Here is a 27,911-nt window from a genome sequence, read left to right on the forward strand (position 1 = left end):
ATATACAACTTTAAGCGGACAAAATTGATGTAATACACTGCTATAAAATACACCACTGATTTAATTTGAGTACGGCTTTTAAAAAACATTGGTAAACATTGTAACCATGCCACGTAAGTTGTAAACCAAAATGTCAATTGTATTGCTTTTTTATCTTACCAATTTTTGGCAATGCAGTCAAACCACAACATAACGAAGCTGGATGTAATGAAATAATGATTATAACAAAGTAGGATTCCTCTTTAAATTCCGATACATGTTCATATAGTGCATGCAATAATATATTATAACAAAGTAATTGCACTTTATTACAATTTTACATATTCTAATTGTTCAGCAATCAGTCCTTTGCAAATGACAAGAAAATGACTAACTGAAGGAGGCAAACAGAGGCGCAAGGGGGGGTGGGGGAGTATTGCAAGAAAAAAGAAAGTAATCGCAGAAGCAGCAGTCGTTTCTCTAAGTGCTTCATTACAACTACAAAATGCTTTGGTAGTTGGTGCAACTATTTACCACATTATTGTGTGCGTGCGTGCGTGCGCGCACTTAAGCACAAGCTTACATGAAGAGTATGAATAAATAATGCGCGCTAACCTGCGCCAACACGCAAGCCGCGGCCTTGAGGACGGCGCTGTAGACGGCGAACCAAAGTAGCAACGCGCCATTTCTGCCAAGCAAGATTCCACGGCGGTCGCAACGAGATTTCGCTTTTCCTGCCTGATTAATACCAATGGTAACAACTTGACTCGGGGCATGGACTAAATACGAAAGGACTGGCGAAGGCAAGTGTTATCTCCGTGTGTCAGAGGACGAAACAAAAATTCGTCCACCGCGCCAAACCGCGTTGCGAAGTGCGGTTAGCCGTTTCCCTGATAAGTGCTTCATTTTTCCAACTACAAGTTGCTTTGGTAGTTGGTGCAACTATTTACGTGCGTGCGCGCACTTAAGCACAAGCTTACATGAAGAGTATGAATAAATAATGCGCGCTAACCTGCGCCAACACGCGAGCCGCGGCCGTGAGGACGGCGCCGTAGACGGCGAACCAAAGTAGCAACGCGCCATTTCTGCCAAGCAAGATTCCACGGCGGTCGCAACGAGATTTCGCTTTTGCTGCCTGATGAATACCAATGGTAACAACTTGACTCGGGGCATGGACTAAATACGAAAGGACTGGAGAAGGCAAGTGTTATCTCCGTGTGTCAGAGGACGAGCGTCGCGAAGTCCGCTTAGCCGTTTCCAGTGCTTCATTCCAACTACAAGTTGCTTTGGTAGTTGGTGCAACTATTTACGTGCGTGCGCGCACTTAAGCACAAGCTTACATGAAGAGTATGAATAAATAATGCGCGCTAACCTGCGCTAACACGCAAGCCGCGGCCTCGAGGACGGCGTCGTGAAGACGGCGAACCGAACTCTGGCAGCAACGCGCCATTTCTAAGCCAAGCAAGATTCCACGGCGGTCGCAACGAGATTCCGCTTTTGCTGCCTGGTAAATACCAATGGTAACAACTTGACTCGGGGCATGGACTAAATACGAAAGGACTGGCGAAGGCAAGTGTTATCTCCGTGTGTTAAGAGGACGAAACAAAAATTCGTCCACCGCGCCAAACCGCGCCGCGAAGTGCGATTCGTTATTTCGAAGGGGGACGTGAATATAACTAAAGACCTGAATGTATCTAAAGGTGTAAAACATCAACAAATGACAGCTTGGCAGCATTTGCTCCTGTGTACTATGGCTGCATGATGAACGTGATTTCAACGACGCGTCGCACTCTTTGTGCACTGACAGAACGGTACGTAGCACTACGACATATACAAATATACAGGATACATTTATGTATCTGTAAAGAAGGCACATGAAACCACGCACGACTGTTCCATCTATAGAGTGCGCTAACTTGCCGGCGGTAGTCCGTATGTTTTGCACTGTTTGGTAAACGTTCATGCAGTGTCGAGTTCGCGTACTTAAACGGAAAACATCGGAAAAGGCGAGCGCCAGCGCTGATTGCAAGTTATGGGCTATAGTTGCAAAGGCGATTTTTACAGCAACAAACGGCCGCTTATGAGTTTGCATTATGGTAGTCATTTTGTTGTGTGAACTTGCAGGAGGCGCGCTTCACGTTACTCAAGCATTCAATGGAGAAAACGCGAGGCCCACGCATAAATTGCACCGGTGCCATGTATACAAAGGCAGCAAGTAAAAGCGTGGGTGCTTTTTCTCCCTCTCCCTCTTTCCGGTTCGTCGGTCTTCTTCTTTCTGGGGTTTTACGTGCCAAAAAAAGTGGCGGAATAGGTCAAACCACGGAGTGGGTCAAATCTATAATAACCTTGCCCCTAAGAACCCGGCACCTGCGTGTTTGCTTCAAGACCGCCGATACGCTTTTCTTAGCCCAGAGTAATTTCGTTAACTATTCTCATTTGTCCTGCTCATTTTTTCATTTTTTCTTCTTTGCAGTTGCTCGCAGTAACGACATACATAACCTTACAACATGAATGACGAACTCTGGTGGAAGGAGAAGCTGTCATGCTTGGACCTCGAGCGCAGTTGCTCACAACTGACATCGGAGGACAGTTGTTGGCTGTGTGACGATCTCGAAAACTGGAACGCTGTGCTGAACCCTTTGCGCCTTAACCTCAGCGAGTGGCAACTGGGAAAGCTTCAGTTCTGCACGCAAGTAGGAATCGCCGAGATTTATTCGAAAGACTGCAACACTCAATATGACGCTGCCTACTTCATGGCATGGTTGCCAAGAAAACATAGCTGCATTGAGGCGATCCGCTTCAGTGAACATCATCCACATCCACATATTCTTTCCATACCTGAACCAACCATCACAGAGTGTGCGTTGAAGCTGCGCCACATAGTCATTGCAGGCAATGCATCCTATGATTGGGCCTTGCTTCTCGACGTCTTGGGGTCCATCGTGTCACTTGAGACATTCCAGCTGCGCAGCGTAGAAGTGAGCAAGAGCTTTGCCACGAAGGCTGGCGAACTTCTATCTGCCAACTGTGCTTCCATCAAGACCGTGACTTTGTCCAAAGCCACGATTCCTCGCAGTGCCTCAGAGGCTCTCCTGAGTGGCATATCAAAATGTGAGAACCTTCGGGAACTCGCACTCAGTTCAAACCTGAGCACCAGCGCACTGAGAAATCTAGCCAAGCTGCTGCGATCAACGAAAACATTGAAGACGCTGCATTTGCAATTAGCGCCTAACGTGCACACCTCAGAATCACGCTACCGGAGAAATGAAAAAAGAATAGCATCGGCAGTTGCCAAACTCTTGCGGAGAAACATGTCGCTCGTCGAGTTGCATTACCAAGCATCTAATGAAGCCACTACAAATATTCTGACGGCTGTTGAAGCCAATAATACACTCAAGCACCTGGTAATCACTGGTGAGGATCCTAAAGTTAGCTACATTGACTCAACTATTGGCAGTTTGCTCGAGTCGGTGCTACTGAACAACCGAAGCCTTTGTTCACTGACTCTTAAAGGCTACAAAATGCTCAGTGGTGTTGCCGCGCTCATATCCAAGGGACTGCAAGGGAACACTACTCTAGAGAATCTTGATGTGTCTCAGTGCTCTGTGGATGGGACCGAAGTGCGAGTTCTCTGCAATGCCCTGAAACAAAATAAGACATTGCACAAGTTGAAGATTGAAGCCTTTCATTTAGCATCGAAGAGAAAAAGGTAAGGGGGTAGCGTGCTTAAAGTCAATGCATGTGTTCAGCATTGCATGCACACCTATGTTCCACGTACTGTACCTAAGTAGCTGTGCGTAGCAGCCTTGCACCTCCGTCTCTCTACCATTTTTTGCAAGTGAAGTTTCCAAGTGTTGATGAACACCTAGTACTTACTGTATCCCGTTTGAGTGCCAATAATTCCATACATTGAATCTTTAAGAGTCATTGAAAGCATACTGCAGCAGAATAGATTAAGAATTTTGAAATTTTCAGTGAGTTTTGTCACGCTTACAGAATGTGGGCTCCGTGTGAGAACTCTAGACAGGAATGTCATATATGCGAACATTCATGTCTAGAAGACTTGGAAAGCGCCTATCCAGCCTCTTGAAAAATATACCTGATATAAAATATTGTGAAAAACAAAGTGAGCCAGCTATGTGATGGCATACTGACACTCTTTACACATATTATTCAAACCTGTAGCACAAGTGCAAGCAGAAGTGTTCCAAGATCCATGTAACACATTTTAAATTTTCTAATATTGATCAGTGCTTTTGCTTTTGATGCACTAACTCGGCATGCACAATTGTGCCCATAGCGTCTGCTGGGGATATGGCATGACCTGTCAACTCTCACAAAGATTTGGCAGGAAACATGCAGGCCCATTCCTTTCAGTTTAATGAAGGCAATTGGTCTTGTTTGTAAATTTTAGCAGACTAATAAAAGAGTGCTCCTTCAATTACTGGAGCCTTTAAGTGCTTCTGAAGAACTGGAGTAGTACCCTTAAGGAGGAGTACTCTGTAAGAAGTACTCCAGTACTCATTCCTTATAGGAGTACTGACAGATGTACAGGAAAGCCTCAGAGCACCCTAAATAATTTACTATTATAGCTTTTATAAAACCAGTACGTCTATCCTGACACAGGGGTGGTCACATGGGAGCAGGACATAGTAACGTTTTGGTACTAACTCCAGCTCTCTCGGCTCTCTGATATGCTGCTACTCGTGCAGTCCAATCTAACAGCACAATAGACGACCGACTGATGTGTTCATAGTTCTGCAGGGCCGCAAGTTTACTGTGTGTAAACTTCTTAAGGGAACGTAGACTGCAAGATTGTCAGTGGCCATGGCACTCTGCTGCCGAGTGTAAAGTGGTGGGCTCAATAGGTGACCGGTAAAACGAGCAATCGCAGGGAATTGTGAGGCACGCCGTCTGCTGGCAGCTTCCAGTTCGACGGACGACACGCCCGACGCGGTGGCATGCCCGGCGCACATGTTTTTCTGCGCCGTTTCGACTGTCGGTCGTGCGAAGCTTTCCGTCCTCTTTGTCGACCAGCAATGTCGTACCATTCATGCAGCTGATTTCTAGGTTTCAGTTTACGCTGGGCACGACGATGACAAGCCAAGAAAGACAAGGATATGCTTTTATTCATAAACCAACTTTGGTTTTTGTTTCGGCGGCCTTTTTTGTTTCTGGCAGGTTTAGTTCTACGACACTTGCCGCTGCTTGGACGCACCGTCACTGACTGCTCTGCCTGTGGGTCAGTCAGACAGGTGAAAAAGTTATGTTTGTCCGATAACTTAAGCGCCATCATCATCATCAGCCTATATCTATGTACACTGCAGGACGAAGGCCTCTCCCTGCGATATCTACCTACCCCTGTCTTGCGCTAGCGTATTCCAACTTGCGCCTGCAAATTTCCTAACTTCATCACCCCACCTTGTTTTCTGCAGTCCTCGACTGTGCTTGCCTTCTCTTGGTATCCATTCTCTAACTCAAATGGTTCACCGGTTACCCGTCCTACGCATTACATGGCCTGCTCAGCTCCCATTTTTTTCCTCTTAATGTCAACTAGAATATTGGCTATCCCAGTTTGCTCTCAGATCCACACCGCTCTCTTCCCGTCTCTTAACGTTAGGCCTACCATTTTTCGTTCCATTGCTTTTTGTGTAGTCCTTAACTTTTCAAGCATATAGAAGCATTACTTAGAAAATCGGGTGCTGATACGATGGCTACAGCGGTCTGGTAAATGCATGCTGCTCTGTGATCGTAGCAAAAAGTCGCTATCGTCGTTATAACGACGCAGCTAGCGCTGAAAATGTTTGGTAACTTTGCGTGCTGCTAATGGCATTTCTCGGTCAAAACTCTAGGTTCATTTGAAGTGGTACGTAGTTAGATGTTTTACGTTATTTTGTCAACAATGGCCGTATCGCCGACATATTACGGCTGCGCGTTACCTCTATCTGTGTTGAAGGAGCTAAGGTAGTTGGTTACGAGTATTATGTATGTACTTGTTGTGTCCCGCTTAAATTCGTGCCGTAAAACCATGTTTCATAATAGTACATCTTTATGTGCATGTGAGTTCTGAAATAGTTCTGGTTATCCGAGTCAATGTTAGAGAAATAAATATCTTGGGGAATCATTCCATGTCGGCCCTTACACTGCTAATCGCCGCCTGATAAGTGGCACTGTACGTTTTTTGTTCACGGATGGTCTCTGCCTTGTTACAGTTTTGGAGGTGGCAGTCATGCCTCTGATGCTTGTGCACGGCTGACTCAGCAAGGGATGCTGCAAGGCAGTAGTTACATGCGTTTACCTTTACCGCTTGAATTTGAGCCGCCAACAACTGAACAGCCGACCATGGTTTTGCTAGGCACTTGCAACAGGGTAATCTTTGAGTGTGACAAAGCCGGACTGCAAGCGCATCAATAGGTTTCAACGGCGAAGCAGTGGCGGCGGCTGCGCTGCGTCGAACCGGAAGCAGCCAGCATACGGCGCATCCCAGCATCCCTCGCTTTTTTACGGGTCACCTATTCCCGGCCAGGACAGCTACATTCTCATGGAGGCAAAGTGCAAAAACATCCATGTACTAGACTTAGGCGCACATTAAAGGGACCGACAACCAATTACTATGGTACCTATTTCCTTTGATAGAGTGGATAGCTTACTGTCCACAGTGCCCAATCCTGCAGCAGTAGTGAAAAAGATAGCTTTGCCTAGAAAAGGCAGGTTTAATGCACCCAGATGGCTTACTAATTAATAACAATAAATGGAGGTGCATGTATTCCCTCAAGTGATGATTGAGCTGATGATTATGTCACTAAAAACGTTGAAATCTCACTAAACTGTAATCTCGCAGAATTTAGCGACTTTCTTGCCAAGTTAAATACACCACTGTTGGCTCTTTACAGGTTGGAACTGTATGCAGAACTGGACAAGAACCAGTGGTACAGCCGCGTTCAGCTAACCCTCATAGACGCAGTCACTCAAGAGCTTGTCACGTCCCTGTCACAGCCATCCCAGTGTCCCACCGACATACACCTCCTGGTCGACGGGGACGCTGGAGCATCCTTTACTGCCCTATTCAAAGCACTGAGTGCTAGCCTTTCTGTAAAGAGCTTAAGTGTTTACTTCAACGGTGCCGAGCTTGAACATTTGACGAACCTGCTCACCATGCTCGAAGAAAACAAATCCCTGAGATCTGTCATGCTGCATGAGAGCTTTTTAGACTCGAGCTGTGCTGCGATGGTGGTGCAGGGACTCATTTTGAACGAATCCGTGGTGGAGCTGACGTTGGAGTGCCGCGAACTAAGCAGCTTGTCTGCGGAACTGATAGCGCTGATGCTTGAGTCAAACGAAACCCTGTACAAGTTCCACCTCTCAACTTTTCCTAAACTGACACCCAACTTAGTACACACTATATCCCAGGGAGTCATTGAGAATAAGTTCATCACCGAGGTGACCATTGACTGCGCGGCGCCGTCTGTGAGAGCATCTGTCCAGAGGAACACGACGCGCCTGCACCGCGCTGTTCGTTTTGTGTTGAGACGAAATGTGGGGAAGCGGTGTGCTGAATCATTTGAACTCCTCGAGTCGAAGCCATCCTTGATTTCAGGTTTGCAGTCAGCGGCTGGGATGACCGAAGCGGAAGCAAAGTGTGCTGTGAAGGCGGCCAGGCATTTTCTGTGGACAAATTACCTGTTCATTAACCACATTGTTCGCCACAAGTTGGAGTGCTACCCTGAAGAAGGTACGCAGATAGATGAACTCAGTCCGGATTGTTGGTTCGCTATTGCAAAGCACTTGCAGATCTGTGATGTGCTATGCCATGGTGATTTCTGAACCCTAGTCCTTGGTGTTAACTAATGTGAACTGATTACAGCAACTCATGACTTTGTAGCACATGGTGCAGTTCACCATGTGCTACAGAGTGATAAGCATTGTTTGTCTTTCCCGATCACTGCTATTGTTTCACATCTTTATGTGTTTTCTTTGTTGTGGTATACTCTTTTCTCATAAATATCTATAGTACTTGTAAATTGAGGCGGGATTTGGCATTGCATTATGACAGAAATTGACATTGAAAGACACATCACATACCATATCTGTAGGATTTGAGGACGGTGCTTATTGTCTTATTGCGATGTATTCAAGTACAAGCTAAGGTAGAACTTTGTGAAAGTCTAAAAATGTTAAGTGCAAAGAAAGGCAGAGAGATGATCCCTCTGTATTCCTACACCGGAGAACTGCCTTTCCGTGTTCAACCACATCTCTCTTCTGCACATGTGTGTTTTGCGTGTTTGTGTGTGTTGCGCATGCATACATGTGTGTACAAAAATGTTAAATGTGCATAAATGGTATGTGTTCAGTGTAAATTTTCGGCGTTAAGTAGTTAAAGGATGGTGTGTGTTGTGTTCCACTGTGGTATGATATGTTCAGAAGAGAACATTGAAGAAGCTAAGGTTAGATTTTGTGAAAGTCTGTACTGCCGATTCAGTGTTCAGTCACATTTCTCTTACTACCCTACATGTCTGTGTATGTGTAAGCTCAAAGATAAGTTAAATGTGTATAAATGGTATGAATTTAGTGCAGGTGTTCTGCCTTTAGTACCAAAGTAAGGTATGAGGTGTGTTGTGTTCTATTATGGTACGGGATGCTTCAAGAAGAAACATTCAAGAACTGTTTGTATTGTGCGTGGTTGTAGAACATTGGCATTGCACTGGCATTTTCTAATGTTTTTGGGACATTACATTTTGAATGTCTACACTGCATTTTTTGGTACACTGCTATAGACATTGCAGCACTGTATATACTAAAAACAACGTTTTGAGTATATACAATCCTCATTTCTTAAATGTTCCATTATTCCTCAAAGCATCATGTATTTTGTCGTCATGTAAATTTCCACGTTATTGCTGTGTTGTCCGTATTAACTCGCATTACGAATAACTGGTTTGCAACAGCATGAAGATTCTGCAACTGTAGAAAGTTTTATTAAATAAAGCCTTTCAATAAATTTCAGTTACACGAAGTTTGTGCTGTGCGTATTGCCACTTTATTTTGTTTTCGTTTTGTTAGCATTTTTGCATGAGGTACATTTTACCCACAAAATGCACACATGTAAATGTGTAAATGCCGTTCACCACGCCAAGGACGAAACATTTTTTGAAACAATAGTACCACATGCCATCTATTATTAGTCTTCTACACTAGGAAGGTAAGCACTCGAAGAAACACTTCTGGGCTGGTGCTTGTGAAGATGTTGGTTCCAGACCGTCTTTGTGTACTTCACCTGTAACTTCCAGGTGAGAGGTACAGAGATAGCTTTCCTATTTTTGTGAGAACCTCTATGGTATGCAGTAAGTGCAATTTGGCCCTGGAGTCCAACGTGCCTTAATTGAGACCAGTTGGCTGGCAGCTTGAGCTGGACCCAGGGCGTTTCCAGCATCTCCCCTGAACATATTTTGCAAAGTTTACTTCTGGCTCATAATTTGTTAATCTTTACATCAGTTGTTTTACCGTACATGGCCTAAACAGATACTTCGAATTGGAAGTAAATTGTGTTGCCTTCCTTTCCTTTAATGCAATTATCATTCTCGGGGTACTTCGAGCACGTTTAGGGGACTATTGGGCTGTCAGGCTAGGGTCTCTAACCATTATCCCACCAACATGGCTTACTGTGTTATATAATCTATGATCAAATGGGTAGAGCACAGGGCTGCTGTGCTGAGGGAAGCGGGTTTGAAACGAACCGTCAGACCCATTTGGGTCATTGGATATGCGCGACTAGGTATGTGCCATTCTTAACTGCAAAAACCTTTAAGATTGCTCCGGTGTTGGGCAGGATCAAACCCGCGTCACAAATATTCAGAAAATATTCGGAATGTATAATAACGCACACGCCACGCGCAAAATTCGTGGCGGTGCCACTGGATGGCATAGCATGTCCAGAGGGAAAGCAAGAGAGAGGCTGCATACACGCCTGATATGTGACGCATTTCGGCAGTAGCAAGCAATGTGTCACTTCACTGCTTTAGTGCTAGTCACATTAATGTTGACATATTGTGAGATGAGTTCTGCCAGAGTCCTTTTCTTTTTCACACTGGCAGACGTCGAGTATGCGCCAGCCGCTGTGGCACGTACTCATTGTAGCCCGATGTAGCATAGAAACGTCGTTTTCTTTGACAAATATTTCGCACACTATTAACTCGATTAGCATTCTTAGGCTACTTCACATACTTTCCAGTTCGTTTCTGAGTTCTGTTTTCCCGCCAACTTTGCTCTCTGCATATAGTCTATGGGACTCTAATGGATGTAGCGTCGCACTGCTGTGCTGGGGCAACTATGTTCAAAACCAATCAGACCAACTGGGGTCGATGAGTGTGACATCTGGTATCTGCTGCTCCTCTGAACATCTTTCATGCTAACTTGGGTCACTGGGTATATATATGTGACTGGGTAGGAGCCACATTTCAATGAACTCCTTTGATGTCAACTTGCTGCTCTTCAATGAATCTCATTGATGGCAACTTGCGTCACTGGGTGTGTGCCGCTCTTCAACTACAAAACAAAAAGAAACTAAAATTTCTCATGGCGCTGGCTAGAATCAAATGTGCGTCAAATATAATCGGACAATCATGTCTGAATATATAAATTGAAACAACTGCCAAGCGCGGACCCAAGTTGGTTCAATGATTGGTTTTGAACACAGTTGCCCCAGCACAGCAGTGCGACGGCGGCACTAGATGCTGCAACGGCTCCAGAGGAATGTGCGAGAGGAGCCCCACTGCATACACGCCTCATAATATTTCCTCATGCATGGCGCGCTTCGGCAGGTCGCAACACGGTGTGTCACTACATTGCTTCATCTTGTTAACGTCGACAGTTATTGTGAGATGGTTACTGCCGGAATTTTCTTTCTTTCGCATTATGTATCGTGTTAGTAGAAGCTAAGAAAACTGAGAGTGAAGACCTTTGAAAACGAAAGTATGTATAGGACGTACATATTGTGCTTAAATTTTCTAAAAAAGATTTCGCTCTATTCTTGCCAAAATTTCGTAGAAAGACCGCATTTTGGAGTCTATACGTCGTTTAGTGTAACACTTACCACCGTTAATTCCCTGGTTTTTCAGAACAAAAAACAAACTTGGAGGGCACTTAAGCTTTGCCTTTAAGAGTGGAACGCGATAGCATTCAAAGATCGGCCCTCACTGCTCCTCACACTTCCCGGAAACTGCAGCTTATGTAACTGTTATATTTACCGGGAAACGCTGACGGCGCACGCTGTATGCACGATGGCGAACTTTTTGGTTCTTTTTGTTTTCTTTCCCCCGCACGGCGGGCGCCGCGGATGCGCGGAGGCGAGCGCCTTCTGGATGGTGTTGTAACCTTCTGTGTGGGCCTATCCCGGAGGTAGTGCACAGCCGTGCTAAAGAAAATTACATCAATCCAGGTTCCTGTTATTGTTTCGCACTTCTAATATTTCAGTCTGAGAAGCTTTAACATAAAAGGCGTGCGCTGTGGGTGTTTTCTTTCATGACATTTGTTTGAGGGCTGTCATTCTCAAAATTACGATTAATATATACTATAGTGATCTAGAAAGCAGACGAAGAGCTTCGATTTTTCCCGTTTCATCATCAATGCATCAATGTTGCAATGCGTAGCAAGCTTGCCGAGACGAAACGCGAGCCACCTTATTGATGTTTCCTTCTCCCTATCTAGTTCACAATAACTTTGTAAAGAATGCGAGAGCAACTTTAGAGATAGAATGGTGGGGCAATTATAACCCGCATATACCGTATGTCATATAGCAAGGCGTGGCATATACATACACCTAAATTTTCGCTCACTGACAACCCCGCCGACGCCAACACAGGATTTCAATGTTTCCTTCGCTCCATGGGGATGCCACAGAATAAGAACCAACTTTGGGGATGTAAGGTACTGCGGGCTCTGCGTCGACGGCGCTAGCATAAACTTGTGTCGCCGCCTGCCGGCAGGTGTTCAGAGAGCCGTTCCGCGCAATTTTCCTATGATTTTCCTAAGCTGGAATTGGTTGGAAACCTGGAACCAGTCTGGAACCAAGAATCAATGCCTCGAGGAGGCATTGCAACGATTGGCTGAAACATACGTCAAGCCTACCTGAACAGCTGCTTTTTGCAGCTGTCAGCAGGCGGCGACACAAGTTTAGGCTAGCGCCTAGCGCCGTCGCGGCAGCAGTTTACATCCCCATAAACGACAGCGATTTTGCATTTTTTCCCCTTAAAAATCAGGCAGTTAACTGTGCCAAATAAACACCGAATGACGTAGACTTTAAAATGTGATATTTCTGTGAAATTTGAGCAAGACCAGTGTAGCGGTATGCGCGAAATCTACTTTCGAACAGTTTAACTGAAATATACACGTTCCCGTAGAAGCGGCAGCTGTCGAAAACCGAAACTGAAACTTAACGTCCCCCGATATTAATCTTTCAGGGTGTGGTGCAATCGGTGCAATCGCAGTGTGTTCTGTGGTGAAACCGTGCAACATAGACCGTGTGGGCGTCTTTATTCTATGGTGTGGGTAGCCTTCGCTATTTCTTCCCTTTGTGAAACTGTGTGAAATATCGACAGGTGCGTGAGCCGTGTCGTGACTGTCAGCCGGGCCCAGGCCCTGCCATTGCTGCTGTCCACGAGTGTGGAGGCTGTGATAGTGGCCGCGATAATCTGTGCGTGCTGTGAGCGGATCTCCGCGACCAAACAAATCTGCTTGACAGCATGACGGCCGAAGAAGGCGAGACAGTCGCGGGCCTTGCGTCGGAAGGCACAGCCGCTAGCGGTAACGAGAGCATGTCTTACTCCGAACAGATCGTGGCCCGCCTAACAAAGCGCGGTCTGGACTTCGACCGCGCCTGCCAGTATGACGAATGCCACGCCGATTGCTGGCTGTGCCACGACCTCGACCGATGGAGCAAGGTCTTGCACCCGGTGAGCCTCGAACTTGTCGAAACAGAGCCGGCCAGGCTGGCCATCCGCTCGACGCAGACAAATCGGCGTCAGTACAGCGACGAAGACGAGCTTTATGACGCCGCTTACGTCTTCTGCTGGCTGCCGAAGGCGCATCGGTGCGTTCAGCGCATCAAGATGGAAGGCCAGGGGCTGGTGCTCTTCTATCGACCAGCCTTCACCCTCGCGCTGGCGCTAGGCCGGAGCGTCAACGTCCAGCACCTAAAGCTTCACGGTGGCCACGAGACGCCCGTCTGCGAAGAAGAGCTTTCCGAAGGGCTGGCTGGCCTTCGACATCTCAGGAGCTTCGAATTTTCCCACTTCACCATCAATGCATCAATGTCGCGATGCGTAGGAAACGTGCTGAGACAAAACGCGAGCCACCTTACTGCGGTTTCCTTCTCCGTTAATCACATGTCGCAGAAGTCCGTGAACTGCCTCTTTCGAGCGCTGCAGTGCTGTCGCCTTCTCGCAGAGCTGTCCATCGTCGGGAACAACATTTCGAAGGGGAACATGAACTCTATCGCGAGGCTACTGCACGTGGCGAAGTCCTTGACCAAGCTGACGCTCGACCAGAGTCTGGGAAACAACGCCAGCCTATTCACCGTTTCAGAGGCGCTTAAGGCCAATACGTCCCTATTAGAGCTTCACATTGGCCGGTGCGACACGCGATTCGAGCCCCTATTTGAAGCGCTAACCGCTAACAAGACCCTGAAGCACCTGGACCTGAATGGTTGCAACATCAACGGCCTTAATGCGGAGTCACTCGCGGCAGCACTGCGGAGCAACATAGGGTTACAAAAGTTGGAATTAAAGGACGCTCATGTCGATGCCGACTCAGTGGGGACACTTGCTCACGGACTGGAAACGAACTGTGCTCTTGAAATGCTGGATCTGAGGGATAACACCGTGACGGCACGTGCTATCTTCACGTTCTGCAGAACGCTGCGAAATAACAAGACCCTGAAGTGTGCTCAGTTTTCTGAAGTCGAAGCTACAGAACTGGAAAGGTAGCTAAAATGCCCTAAACGGGCAGATATTTTCGAAGCCATGCACACGTAAAAGCACTGCTTGCAGTGCCAATTCTTGCATGCCGCTCATACATTCTTTTATACAGATTTCCTTTCTATGTTGTTGAATGCAGGTTAATACATAGCTGCTTTCTGCCGAAACAGCAGATGATACTGTCCCGCGGGCAGAGCTGAAATAATTGCTTCAGAATTCTCCCAAAAAGAACATTTATATTAACGTGCTTTAGAAATTGGGGAGCCAAAGTGAGGGGGTGCTATCGGCCAGGTGTACAAAAGAATGTAAAGGTTGTATAAAGGAGTTTGTCTTTTTGGTTACATAAAGCGACTTGAAGGTGCTATTTCTAAAACTTCCTACTGTCCTAAAAAGCAGCTGTAGCATTCCTTCCCCCCTCCGATTGTTCACACAAATTTTGTTCGTATGGAAGTGCAACAAATGCACATCCAAATCAAACAAGCCTTACCTTGGCAAATGTGTGCATTCACTTTACAGGACATTTATTGTATGAATGGCAGTGAGAGGTGCAGTTCCATCTCTTCACAGCTTTCCCAAAGAGCCAAAAGAAAGGAAACGAGGAGCCCTATTTTGATTAGTCATATCATATGAAGCCAACAAACAGTGACACCAAAGGACAGCATGGGGAAAATTACTTGTACTTATTAATTGAATTAAAGACATGATAAATTAATGCAAATGAAAGTGGATGAAAAAACAACTGGCCGCAGGCGGGGCACGAACCCACGTCTTCGCATTACACGTGTGAGGCTCTTACCAATTGAGCTACTGCGGCGCTGTTTTCCCATCCACTTTCTGGGGCACTTATGTTTATCTGCTATAACTAAACCTGGGAAAGCTAGTCAGTGCCACCGCTCACAGCCTTGACGGCGGATGTGGAACATCCTTTCTGCCGCAGGCGTCACGTACACTTAATGCTGCAGGCATCACGTGTACATGACTTGTCACTACGTCACTTCCACTTGTACAAAGAGTATTGGCATCTGCCAATACGCTTTGCATAAGATAATTCTTGAAAACGATCTACATCCACCAGTTTCATCAGTGACCTCGTCAACACAGGTTATGGGAGATGGAAAAAGTTCTGTGTGGTCGATTTACCAAACGATAGTCAGTACAAAGACCAAACGTTCAGTCTTCTTTTAGAACTATTGTTATGGGCTGTCACACAGTATCCTTAATGATGATACATGCTCTAGCAGGTATGCACGCAACCTCTTTAAACCTGTTTGGGATGTTTTACATTGGGCTTTTCAATGCAGGTCAACTCTCTCCTTTCAAATGGCCCAAGACAAAGGCTACAGCCGCATCCAGATGACTTGGGCCGAGCCTGACCTTCCCCCGCTGTCTGCAGCCGTGGCGCTTGCTTCAGAGTCACCGATGGAACTCCACCTAAGCGATCTCAATGAGCTCACCGAAACCAGCATTTGTGCTCTGCTTGAAAATCTCGCCACAAATGAACACGTGAGAACTTTAACAGTCGAGACAAGAGCAGAGCGCAGAAAAATTGCTGTTGCATTGTGCTGCGTACTTGCCTTGAACCAAACTATCCAGTGTCTTGAAATTAGTATGGCCCTTGACGATTCGGACCATGGGCTGTTTGCCATGGTCGCCAAGGCACTCGCGACAAACAACACCGTTACTCAAGTATGTTTCAGAAGCTCGGAAATATCCTTGAGGTCACTTAAGTCGATTGCTTTTATGCTGTCAAAGAACACCGCGATCACCAAGCTTGAGTTGAATGTCACTCACTCTATGCGCACCAAGCGCCTTGCCATTCTTTCGCGTGCCCTGGCAAAAAACCACTTTGTCGTGGATTTTACGCTGACCTCTGCACCAGATGCAAACCGTGTGTCTTCTCGTTTGTTCACTGCCATTCGACGAAACACGAGTCTTCTAAACATGGCTGTGAGATTTATCATGCACCAGAGGCTAGATAGGCAGGCTGCCAAGGCGTTCGAAGCTCTCAGTGGAAAGGCGTCGCTTGTTCCACACGTAATGAAAGTGACCGAGCAGACTGAGGGTGAGGCAAGAATGGCCGTGCTGTCGGCAATGCGTTACATTCAGTCAAACTACTTCCAACTAGCGGGTATTGTGAGAGAAAATGTTGTTTGCCACCCTGGCATGGGCAGGCAGATTGACAGCTTGAATCACGATTGCTGTCGTGCTGTTACACAATATCTCAAGCTTTCAGACGTTGTCTCTGTACATTAGGGCAACCCTAATAGTCAGCCATAATATATCTGGGTAAATCTGCTGGTGCCTCATGTTTCCGTAGGTATTTTTTGAGAGGCACATTTTTGCATTGTCAGCTGTATGATGATGATGGTATGATAAACCTTTATTACGCTCTCTCGGAACACGCGTCAGCACATAGCGGGCCGCTCCCACATTGGTACAGAAAGGCCGAGCCTCTCTGCTGCGTCGCAGGGCCCGATGGACAGCCTATAGCTGTGCTTCAAGATCGGTGCTGCTTAGGGCAGCCTCCCATTTGGACGACGTGACACCATCGCTGTCGCGTAACGCGGGGCACCGCCAGAGCATATGTTTCAAGTCAGCTAGGTCTGAGCATAGCTCGCAAACATTGTCAACTGTGTCATAATTTAATATTGCTCGTTATTAGCAACAATGAGATAATGTTAGGGCTCATTAGAGGACGCGCACTGATTGCATGCCACCTCTGGGATGTTGCTTAGCGAATATACAAAATGGTAGAATGCTATAAAAGCATTCTTGCATTCAAAATTGTGGGCAAGTACTTGTACAAACTCTAATGGTCCACCGGTTATCCATCCTACGCATTAAGTGGCCTGCCCAGCTCCATTTCTTCCTCTTAATGTCAACTAGAATATTGGCTATCCCTGTTTGTTCTTTGATCCACACCGCTCTCTTCCTGTCTCTTAACGTTAGGCCTAACATTTTTCGTTCCATCGCTCTTTGTGCGGTCCATAACTTGTTCTGGAGCTTCTTTGTTAACCTCCAAGTTTCTGCCCCATATGTTAGCACCGGTAGAATGCAATGATTGTACACTTTTCTTTTCAACAACAGTGGTAAGCTCCAAGTCAGGATTTGGCAATGCCTGCCGTATGCACTCCAGCCCAATTTTATTCTGTAAATTTCTTTCTCATGATCAGGGTCCCCTGTGAGTAACTGACCTAGATAAACATACTCCTTTACAGACTGTAGAGGCTGACTGGCGATCCTGAATTGTTGTTCTCTTGCCAGGCTATAGAACATTGTGTTCTGCATATTAATCTTCAACCCCACTCTTACACTTTCTCTGTTAAGGTCCTCAATCATTTGTTGTAATTCATCCCCATTGTTGCTGAATAGGACAATGTCATCTGCAAACCGAAGGTTGCCGAGATATTCGCCGTTGATCCTTACTCCTAAGCCTTCCCAGTCTAAGAGCTTGAATACTTCTTCTAAGGATGCAGTGAATAGCATTGGAGAGATTGTGTCTCCTTGCCTGGACCCCTTTCTTGATAAGTAACTTTCTACTTTTCTTGTGCAGAACCGAGGTACCTGTGGAATTCTTGTCGATATTTGCCAAAATATTCACGTATGACTGCTGGTATCTCTACTGAATCAAATGCTTTTTCATAATCTACGAAAGCTATATAGAGAGGTTGATTGTACTCCGCAGATTTCTCTATTACCTGATTGATGACATGGATATGATCCATCGTTGAACATCACTTCCTGAAGCCAGCCTGTTCTCTTGGTTGGCTGAAGTCAAGTGTTGCCCTGACTTTATTGGAAATTATCTTGGTGAATATTTTGTACAATACTGATAGCAAGCTAATGGGTCTATAATTCTTCAATTCTTTAACGTCTCCCTTCTAATGGATTAGTGTAATGTTGGTGTTCTTTCAGCCCTCTGGTACACTTGAAGTCGCGAGGCATTGCGTATAAAGAGCCGCAAGCTTTTCAAGCATGATATCTCCTCCATCTTTGATTAAGTCGACCGTTATTCCATCTTCTCCGGCAGCTTTTTCCCTTGTCATGTCTTGCAAGGCCCTTCTAATGTTATCACTAGTTATAGAAGGAGCCTTTGTATCCTGTTCATCACTACTTCAAATGAAAGTAGCTTGGCTGCTCTGGGTACTGTACAGGTCAGTATGGAAAACCGGTGGACCATTAGAGTTACAGAATGGATACCAAGGGAAGGGAAGTGCAGTCGGAGGATGGCAGAAAACTAGGTGGGTTAGGAAATTTGCAGGTTCAAGTTGGAATCGGCTAGTGCAAGACAGGGGTAATTGGAGATCGCAGGGAGAGGCCTTCGTCCTGCAGTGGACATAAACATAGGCTGATGATGATGAGTTGTATAAATGTCAATATTTATTGCTTGAGAATTTGTGTGTGTGTGTGTGCGTGTGGCCATCCTTGAAAGCACTGTGTTAACATATTTGTTTGTTGGTGGCGTTATTCTGACGTTTGCCATAGCAATTAGCAGGTGACCTAGCTACCTAGCTTGACTTTAAAACTTGTGGGAGTGCTAGGCTTTTCTGACTATGAGAAGCTGAAGTCAGTGATGCTTATGGGATACGTCATACATTGTGTCCTGCTTAATTGTCCAATTTATAAAAATAATAGAGGGCTGCTCACAAGTAGAAGCACATTGCCATCAATTATCTATCTAGTCACACTAATGTCTTAATGTAAGTCATTATGTGAATAAAATGAAATAACCCTGTATTTGACCAGTTGTTTAATGACTTAAACGTCAACAAATTGTAAAGCGCAAGAACATTACTTGTTTCTGATAGAAAACTTTTGCATGGTTGGTTTTTTTGGGTCAGTAGAGTACACTGAATGTGGCACGCATAGTTGTTAATAACTTGCTATTGTTGAAATGGTTATTACTGTAGCTATGCTTTTACTATGCTTGATGGCAGACTCTGCCAGCTCCTGCAGCTGCTATTTTTCATCGGCTGCAGCATGGCTAAAATGTAGCCTTACTGCAGGCACTGTAGTCCTCGCTGTAGTGAGCACTGTCTTTTCACGCCTTTTGTGGCTTGCCGAGACTCTGCTGATGGTATAAATGAGATTCCTTCCGTTCCAGAAATGTAATTTAATGATCTATTTTAACTCGGCATTCCTCTTTAGCGTCCGTTTAAGCGTTTTGAACCTAGTGAATGCTGCAGTGCATTGCTGCTGCATTGTATGGAAAGGCAGGCTACGAGAAAAGTAAGACAAGGACAACACAAACACTCACTACCAACTGAGAGGTCGCATATTGGCGGAAAAGAAGGAAGATGCAAAAATTATCTGTGCATGCTCGTCCCCCACTATGGCTGAGCCTCGTAATCATGTTGTGTTTTGTCATGTAAAACTCCACAGTTTTTTTTGTTTGTTTTTTGTGCATGCTTGAGATCCTTGGTCACTTCTGATTGCAGTGACATCTCATGATGACACTTGTATTTTCTTGCCACCAACTAGTGCCTCACACAGAGTGAAATGATCAGAGCAGGCACACAGCTTGAAGCTTTCTTCCATTAGGTGATGATACGACTTCTTTTGGGCGGCTTGTAGCACCGTGGTCACGATGGCTGCAGCTACTCGTGTGTGTCAGTTTCGCCTCACCATATGTGACTTTGCTTAGTAAAATGTAAATATGTTAGGCTGATATTTGTGCACTACACTGCAGTGATAGACTAACCATCCATTGGGGTATCACGAAAATGTAGCTGATGTCACCTCTTTGTGTAAACGGGAATGGTGCCAGTGTTGGAGAGGACGCGCGCTTTTCAAACACTTTTGTTGGCTCTCCCACAATGATATAGCTTGGCGTGGTCGACTGTTGGGCTAGATTGTAATGTATTCAGAACAGAAGCAAGGCATGTTAAGGCAAGAAAGTGTCTGTCCTGTACGCCTTACCTCTGCTCTTTTCCTGCAATGTTTTCACAAGTCAGCAACACAATGTTTGTTTGGCACATGTAATCATGACCAGGTGCTCGAACACACTGTGCTTGTCCATTCAAATGCTCACACCTGTATAGGGCAGGGCACCTTTTAGGAGAAATTTATAATTGTTGAGCTTATCTCTTGGATAGGCTGTTTGTGCTTAATTAGGAATTTGCTAGGAAATGATTGCCTAGTACCGGGAACCACGTGCCAATTGAGCATGGTCCATTTTTGCCAACTCGTTAATGCAGTGTATACTGAATTATGACAAAGCTCTACACTTGTTGGGGGCTCTGCTGCTAAGCAGTGAGCCTGTGCTGCTTCTGTGATACTTTAAGAAAAGGCATCCTTTGCCTTCTTTATTTTTTTTTGTCCATTGTCACTAGAATGTTTTGTTATCTGTTTCATTCAATTCATTTTGACGAAATTGGAATGCTGTGTGTTCTGAATTGCCAGACCATAGCTCTCCACTTATATAAAGATGATGCTGTCCTCATTTCAACAAGAACTTTCATCCTGTGCATTTTCTTTGGTACCTTGAAGAAGGCAATTAAGACTTCTTTGGATTCATACTGATTAGATGTCAGTTTCTTGTTGCATTGTTTGTTACTGAGTACTGTTTCATTGTTTGTCTAGGCACTGTGAACTGTGGGTAGTTGGGCATTGTTTACTGTTGTGGGATTACAATAAACACTGCATCTATGTCATGCCAATGTTTTGTTGTCTCTGTTACATGTAGGCAATCGGATATTGCTGCTTTAGTTATCCCAGCCGCAGTCATGTTGCCTTTATCTGTACTGTTCAAGGCAACATTGAAGGGCCAACTAACGAAACAACGACAGAAAGTACTATAAAAAGTGTTTTCAAGAATGCAGTCTCACTTTGTGTATTATGTACCATGTACATCATAAAACACTGCACTGAGGCCAACCCTTACTTTAACGAAGTGTAGACAACTAGCTGTGTGTGGGGGGAGTTTGATTATTCTGCTCTGCGACGGCTAGCAGCTAAAACACTTCGTCAGCACTGGAACCATTTTGTTGATGTTGACATCAATTTTAAAAAAAGAAAAAAGACAGCTTCACTAAGAAGGTGCCCTCATTCTCTTCCTCTTGTATTGTATATTGAACTGTTTGCACTTTCATTTTAATCAGTTCCATGTGGGCAGACAAGCATTATTAAAAGCAGTATTACCAGTTGTTTGCTAATTTCATTATAATGAGTGAAATGAAGCCATTTGCAGTGCCTAGGTCGTGGTTACTGCTGGATATGAAAAGGTAGAAGCATCTTGAATCGACGATTTGCAAAGAAACTGACTGTGCTGCAGGGACAACCAATGACAATACTGCAATGGCAAGCCAGGGTAAAAGCAGATCAGAGGATAACTGCAAGATAGTATTCATTGACAGCACTTCAGAAATTGCACCCACTTGACTTCCAAATGGTTATATATGCAAGTGCTTGCATTAGGAGAAGCACTTATTGTACATGTGTGATGAAGGGGCTTTAGCGTAAATGTGAGCGGCCTGCACGGTACAGCCATCTGGTGGTGCTGAGCTTAACAAGTGCAACAACTGCTTGCACTTGTTGCACGTCAGCGGACACGCAGCGCTACTATTTCATACTTGCAAGTAGGTTCTGGTGCTATCTTGTTTTAGATATTGCACTGTACCTGCAGATACCAATATGAAGTCATCTTTCTCTGCTCTACAAAACAAAGTATCCAGTGCTGTTGAAACGGTGCAAGCTTTTTACACTTGTTCACTTTTCTGAAGGGTGTGACTGTAGTTGGAGCATAAGCTGGATTTCTCCATTTGCATTAACTTTGAGTATGCACTGCGGTACATTGCTCATGTTAATTTGCCAGTTGAGAAGTTGCTGCAATAAAGCTGTTCTTTCATTTCACCTGCGTAATGTCTCGTTATGTTTATTTGCACAAATTATGTCTCAGGAATGTCTCTTGCTACTCACGAGGAATGTGCTTTTCCAGTGATAATCGTGTTATATTCTACTTCCACTGGTTACATTGCGCATATGAGCGAAGTGCAGAGAACATATCATTCTCATCTAGAGCTCTCGTTCAGTGTCCTACAAAGAAAGCAAAGCAACAATTCAGCACAGCTGTAAGGTTTGAAAGACAATGCCGCATGGAAATATGAGCCTCATAAACATGTGCACAAGGCTTCCAATCAATATATCAAACCGTCTCATGCACTTCGCACTACAGTGCACTGCTACATGACTTCAGATGCACTGTAATCGGTAACTACAGGGTGCGGCAAAAGCTTTCGCACTCAAATAAAAACCAATAAATACAGTTGCGATGGACTGTAACAACATAACTTTGATGCTAACGTTACGTGTTCTGTTCTACATACACAAATCCAAATCTACTTTTGGAGAAGTCCACATTTTGTGCAAATGCAAGCCTTGAGTCACTTCGGAATTGCATAGACTGTGACACGGATGTAGTCTTCGTCTAATTCACTTCCATACTTTTTCCAATGCCCAATGAAGAAAAGCCAAATTGTGGTGAGGAGCAGAGTAGGTTGTGCTTTTTTAACACAAATAAGACTGGAAAAGTCAAGGTACTTTAGATCTGGGCTGTTTGGGGTCCATTCTAGAGTGGAAATGACATCGAGGAAATTTTTCGTGCGCAATCTGTTGCACTACCTTTGCCTTGTGAGCCGGAGCGGAATGCCACTGATACTTTCATTGATGGTTTCCGAAGTATGATTGGGCCTAAGGCGTGACCTCCTCCTTAAGCAGGACATCTTCCAGGTAGTTTCTGCTGTTTAGTTTTGCTCCAAGAAACCCAGCAGCCTCTTGCCATCAGGAATGATCGATTGCCCTAAAATTTATCACTGACCAAGAGCGGGAAATTCTTAAGGTGATCCTTCCATTGACGTTGGTTTCTTTGAGGCTTTCTATCAATACCCTATCGTTCTGGTGGCTTAAAAACTGCACGATATTGACTATAGTGCTTCGTCTGTCAAGAGAATGCTGCAATGGCGTGCCGTGCTGCTAAAGCATTTGAGCAGGTCCTTGCATTTTATATCTGATTCTGGTCTCTTTCACGTAATCTTTAGGTCTATGAGCTTTCTGAACCTTAATTGTAGGGCCATTTGTGCAGTTTCTCTTTCACAATTCTTCGGACGGAACGTTCAGAAATTTCTTCGGTTTGGGCCATTTGGCTAATTTACAACCGATTTTCGGAGAGTGCGAGAACTATTGTCGCACCCTGTAAGTATTTAGAAGTTTCTTCCTCAAGAATATGTCGACTGCCATGGAAGAAGCAAAATAAATTAGGAGGGAGCATTACGTGTGGACCATAAAACGTGATCTTTCTGCGTAATTTGAGCAAGAACAGAGCCAGCGGTAAGCGTGCAATAGTTTTCTTTTTATAATTTTTAATATGTGCGATGAAAGACGCACGTCCCTATATGATAGAGGGAACGGGCTGGTAGCGTCAGGCCTGGTGTAGATCTAATGACCCGTGTCTTCTTTCTCTTAGCTTCAAGGAAAGATTTTGCGCTTACTGGTAGTATACTGGTAGTTTGTTTTCTACTTGCAACTACATATGTTTCGATGGAACCATTGTAACGCTGCTGGCTAGCCGAAACTAGAACCGAATCTACAGCACGTGCCGAATGAGAAGTCACGGGTAATAAAATACGGCGCAGTGAGCGATTATGTTGCCAACCTTACGAAAACGTAGTTTTTCCTATAGGTGAAGCGTAAACTCGTAATGGCTCATGGGACGCGTCGTCAGCTCAGCGCTTCCGGTTCAACCGCTGACGGTTCCGGCGCACGATTCTCTGTTCGTGGGGCCGGTCGCGCTTGCTCTCTGTGCACTTTCATCACAAGGTATCGCCCACGCTGCAAATATCTGGAGCCTGTGACAGTCGCATCAATGACTGACCATTATATCTGAGCATAGGCAATCATTTAAAATATTTTTTTTCTAGCCGAATCGACCGAACACGTGAATTAGGTATGCGTGCTGTCGCAGTCGCGGGCTTATCTTGAATGACGAGTCGCACTTTCTTGTTCTCAAGTGAATTCTGTTCGTGCCAACGACAGAACCCACCACAGCTTCGCTGGCTTCCATCTCCACAGTAGTGGAATAGGGATTTGATTTTTTTTTTACTTATTACATCTCGATTTCACTAGGCTGATTTGATCAAACATGCATGGTGTAGTAGTGAAGGCGTTGCAGGCGGGCAGGCGGTTCCAATCCAAGCTTTTTCTTGGCACGAATGCCTTGGAACAACATTTAAGCGAACATCTTGCATGGTATAGCGACCTGAATTTAGTGCTCGATGCAAGATGAGCAAAGTGTACTGGGAAGATTTAAAAGGCGTAGATCGTAATTTTTCTCGTATATTTTGTGAAAGGTGCACAAGACGAGAAACAATAGCCTAACGATCACAAAGCTGCAATGTTACTTATAAAGAGACATCGAAAGCATAATAAGACGAACTCGAGCGTGCGCGGAAGTCAATTGCAGTCGACGAACACTTCTAGAATACCTCACGTTCCATATCTTACATAACTATCACAAAGTGTCCCAAACACAAGGGGTATACTGCAGCTTTGATCGCGTTAACATTTGTTATAAATGTATCAAGACATTTATAACAAATGTTTTGGTGACGTTGGAGAAAGATACTACGTTAAAACATCGTTAACCCATGCCGACCGCGTGGTTAACGTTTGGTTATTAAGCATATTCCATGAAATATTATCAGTAACGTGGACAGCAAGTTATTTTACAAAACAACACATGCATGATTTATATACAGGGTGTTTCATTTTAGCTGCACCAAATTTTAAAAATTGCCTCTGGCAGATAGCACAATTATAGTCGATGATCTAAACTACTCGATAAGGCGGCCATTACTTCCACGAGAAATCAAAACCCCTAATTGAATAATTAACATAATTACACCAATTAACTTTTAATTAATTATTCTACGCACATTTTTCAATCTACGAATTATAGCCACCGAGTTCGTAAGGTGTATCCACTTGGAGCGAATTCTCAGGACTGAACCAGTTTAGAGATATTAATTTTCAAAGTGTCCGACGAAGTGCATGGGCGTTCCAGTTAACTTTGTGCTTCAATGCATAAAACAGCATTTTCCTCAAGAAGTTAACTGGAACGCATGCATTTCGTCAGACATTTTGAAAATTAAAATCTCGAAACTGATTCAGTCCTGAGAATTCGTTCCAAGTGCATACGCCTTGCGAACTCAGCGGCTATAATTCGTAGATTGAAAGATGTGCCGTAATATGATTAATTAAAAAGTTAATTATTCAATTAGGCATTTTGATTTTTCGTGGAAGTAATGGCCGTCTCATGGAGTAGTTCAGATCAAGGATTGTAATTGTGCTATCTGCCACAGGCATTTTTAAAAAAATTGGTGCAGCTAGAATGAAACACCCTGTATAAACGTCGCAAAACCTATAGAGGTTCGCTGTAAAATGATATAAAATTCCTAGTATGTCATGCCAACTTGTCCAATCATCTACGTTATCAGTGGTATAAAAGTTCGAAAAGCTAAATGTGTGGAAGTTGTTGTTTTTTTTTTTTTTTTTTTTTTTTTTTTTTTTTTAAGGGAAGTCAAGGTTCTTAGCTGTGTGCGCTTGCGCAACGCGATTTATCAAAGACTACGAAAGGCGAACAGGTTAGTGTATACGACGGGCTCTAGCACAAATCCGATATTCACAATTGAAATGTTACAAGATCACTCACATCGTTGATCCGAACAGAATTCACTTGAGAACAAGAAAGTGCGACTCGTCATTCAAGATAAGCCCGCGACTGCGATAGCACGCATACCTAATTCACGTGTTCGGTCGATTCGGCTAGAAAAAAAATAATTTAAATGATTGCCTATGCTCAGATATAATGGTCAGTCATCGATGCGACCGTCACAGGCTCTAGATATTTGCAGCGTGGGCGATACCTTGTGATGAAAGTGCACAGAGAGCAAGCGCGACCGGCCCCGCGAACGGAGAATCGTGCGCCGGAACCGTCAGCGGTTGAACCGGAAGCGCCGAGCAGACGACGCGTCCCATGAGCCTTTACGTGTTTACGCCTCATTTGGTTCCACGTGGTCGCGCGCATGGTAGCGCGTGTTTTGACAGCAGTCGCGAGCTGCCGTGCCACGCTGCCGGGGAATCCGAGGAAGAAGACTCCACATTCTGTTTTCTTGGCCAACCCCCATAGTGGGTACGAGCCACTCTCGAAGGCAAGCAAGCTGTTTGCGACACTGTTTTTTTTTTTTCAATCCGTAAGTATAAGTAGAAAATTGACATCATTTGCATTTCAGAAGCTGCGTATATGTGGTGTCCCACACTCGCGCTGATGTTGCCTCAGTTCTATCTCGCTGTGTAAGCGCAATGCGAGCGGTATTGGTGTTGCTGCACTTGTAGATTAATTACGGCGTCTTGCGTCCGCACATTTAATTGTTCACGATCACGATCGAACGTAAAGGAGGGCAAGGGTTGGTGAACACGTTTGTGCATTCCATATCGCTCCCATCAGTTTTGCCTGTGCCGATCCTTTTCCGTTTTCCTGCCAGAATCGTAAAAATAGAATGATCAGCCAATTTAGATCTACCGTAGCTCGAAGGTCTACCGTAACTCAGCGATCTCCATTTGCGTCTTTGTAGCGTCTTCTGCTGATTCCGACAGACCCTCCGCTTATCTGCTCCACGCATTACATTCCCTCTCCAATTTTATTTCTTTATTTTATACCGGTGTCACTAGTAGGCCATTTTCGATCGCGATTGAGCCCGATCCGGATCGAAGTTCACGACCGTGGTTGGCTTCCTTCCGCAAATTGAGCACTGAAACCAATCGCGACCGTGAAATTCGATCCGAATCGATCTTGATCGAGATCAAAAGAGCGCCGTGTGACACCCGTTTTAATACCCACTGCCCACACCTCATGTAATGACCCTCTGGGACCCTTGTGGTATGAATAAATAAAATAATAAAAACTAGAAAATCGGCTATCCCAATGTGCTTCGTAACCCACATCTTCTTGCCTGATAAAACATTTTCCATTTCATGTGCCATCCTTATCTTCTCAGGTCGCTTTATTTAACCCTGAAGACCATAGGTATTGCAGATGGGAGTGGGTAAGAACAAAAAAATACACGTCTTAGAACAGAGCAGATTGAAACAAAGCAATGTCATAGACATGACGGTACGAAATTTTTAAAGTAATATTAGTACTGGTGAAATGGCTCTGCTGGTCACTGCTTCAGAGCGGCAGATAGCGCTCCAATCCATTTTTATTTGTTTAGAAATCTCACGATCCAAGTCTGCCTCTGCAGCGATGGCTTGACTAATGCATTGGCATGACCCGATAGTTGAATGTACACTCTTGAGCAGCTTGAGAAAGTGGACTGCCAATCATGAACTCATGTCCCATGCCTAGAGCCAGATGCACGCTCCAGGTAGCTAGGCTGGCAAATTTTTTTTTAATCGCACGTACTAGATTGTTTGCAAGAGTGATGCTGTGCATACGTGAGAAAGGCTGTTTTCCCAAAAACAGTCCACAAACTGGTAGAACATACTACAGTTCTCATTCAGCAGCCTCGCATTTACCACCACTAGCCAAACTCCAGCGCATCCCCCCTACTTGATGAGGGTACAGCGGTGGTAAATCGTATTTTGAATGCGAACAACACTTTCCTAGCTTCTCGGTGGGCAGAAGGCGACATGAAATTTTCGGAATCATTCTAGAAAAGGCTTCGTGCTCGTGCTTTCTCCCTGGAAGGACAACAGCTTAGAGGAAGAAATTCAGTCTGTGGACGAAAGATTTTGGTTGGAAAACAGCCTTGCAGTGCAACCTACTTGCAAAACCTTGCAAACGGTCTTTTCCGCCTGCTCAGGTAAATTACTTGTATAGGCGGAAATGAATTGCCATGTCGAGATAGTGAGTCATAATGATTTGTTAATCGACTTTATTTGCTATTCATTTTTGGACACATGTTGCAG

General features: G+C 44.7%; 2 protein-coding genes and 1 long non-coding RNA gene across 7 annotated transcripts in view; 2 read left to right on the plus strand and 1 right to left on the minus strand.

The window, feature by feature from the left end:
* Positions 1 to 22,293, minus strand: part of LOC125940711 (uncharacterized) — a 31,975-nt gene extending 9,682 nt beyond the window's left edge. The window contains exon 1 of the long non-coding RNA XR_007463913.1: positions 21,867 to 22,293. This is a non-coding gene — a long non-coding RNA (uncharacterized LOC125940711). The remainder of the gene's footprint in view (positions 1 to 21,866) is intronic.
* On the plus strand, positions 467 to 8,992 carry LOC119466350 (NLR family CARD domain-containing protein 3). Of its 5 annotated transcripts, none has more exons than XM_049657175.1 (3): positions 467 to 782; positions 2,453 to 3,688; positions 6,873 to 8,992. In XM_049657175.1, the coding sequence occupies exons 2-3, from the start codon at positions 2,487 to 2,489 to the stop codon at positions 7,801 to 7,803; spliced, it is 2,133 nt and encodes a 710-aa protein (XP_049513132.1). In that variant the 5' UTR covers positions 467 to 782; positions 2,453 to 2,486; the 3' UTR covers positions 7,804 to 8,992. The 5 variants fall into 5 exon arrangements, with proteins under 5 accessions (XP_049513132.1, XP_049513133.1, XP_037582786.1 ...); XM_049657176.1 differs by lacking the exon at positions 467 to 782 and adding an exon at positions 813 to 1,179; XM_037726858.2 differs by lacking the exon at positions 467 to 782 and adding an exon at positions 1,226 to 1,548.
* Positions 12,461 to 21,800, plus strand: LOC119466349 (uncharacterized). The gene is made up of 2 exons (XM_037726857.2): positions 12,461 to 13,954; positions 15,251 to 21,800. Exons 1-2 carry the CDS (start codon positions 12,717 to 12,719, stop codon positions 16,200 to 16,202), a joined length of 2,190 nt encoding a protein of 729 aa, XP_037582785.1. The 5' UTR covers positions 12,461 to 12,716; the 3' UTR covers positions 16,203 to 21,800.
* Positions 22,294 to 27,911: the final 5,618 nt, after the last annotated feature.

The sequence above is a fragment of the Dermacentor silvarum genome, chromosome 10 (genome assembly GCF_013339745.2).
Source record: "Dermacentor silvarum isolate Dsil-2018 chromosome 10, BIME_Dsil_1.4, whole genome shotgun sequence".
NCBI classification, from domain to species: Eukaryota; Metazoa; Arthropoda; class Arachnida; order Ixodida; family Ixodidae; genus Dermacentor; species Dermacentor silvarum.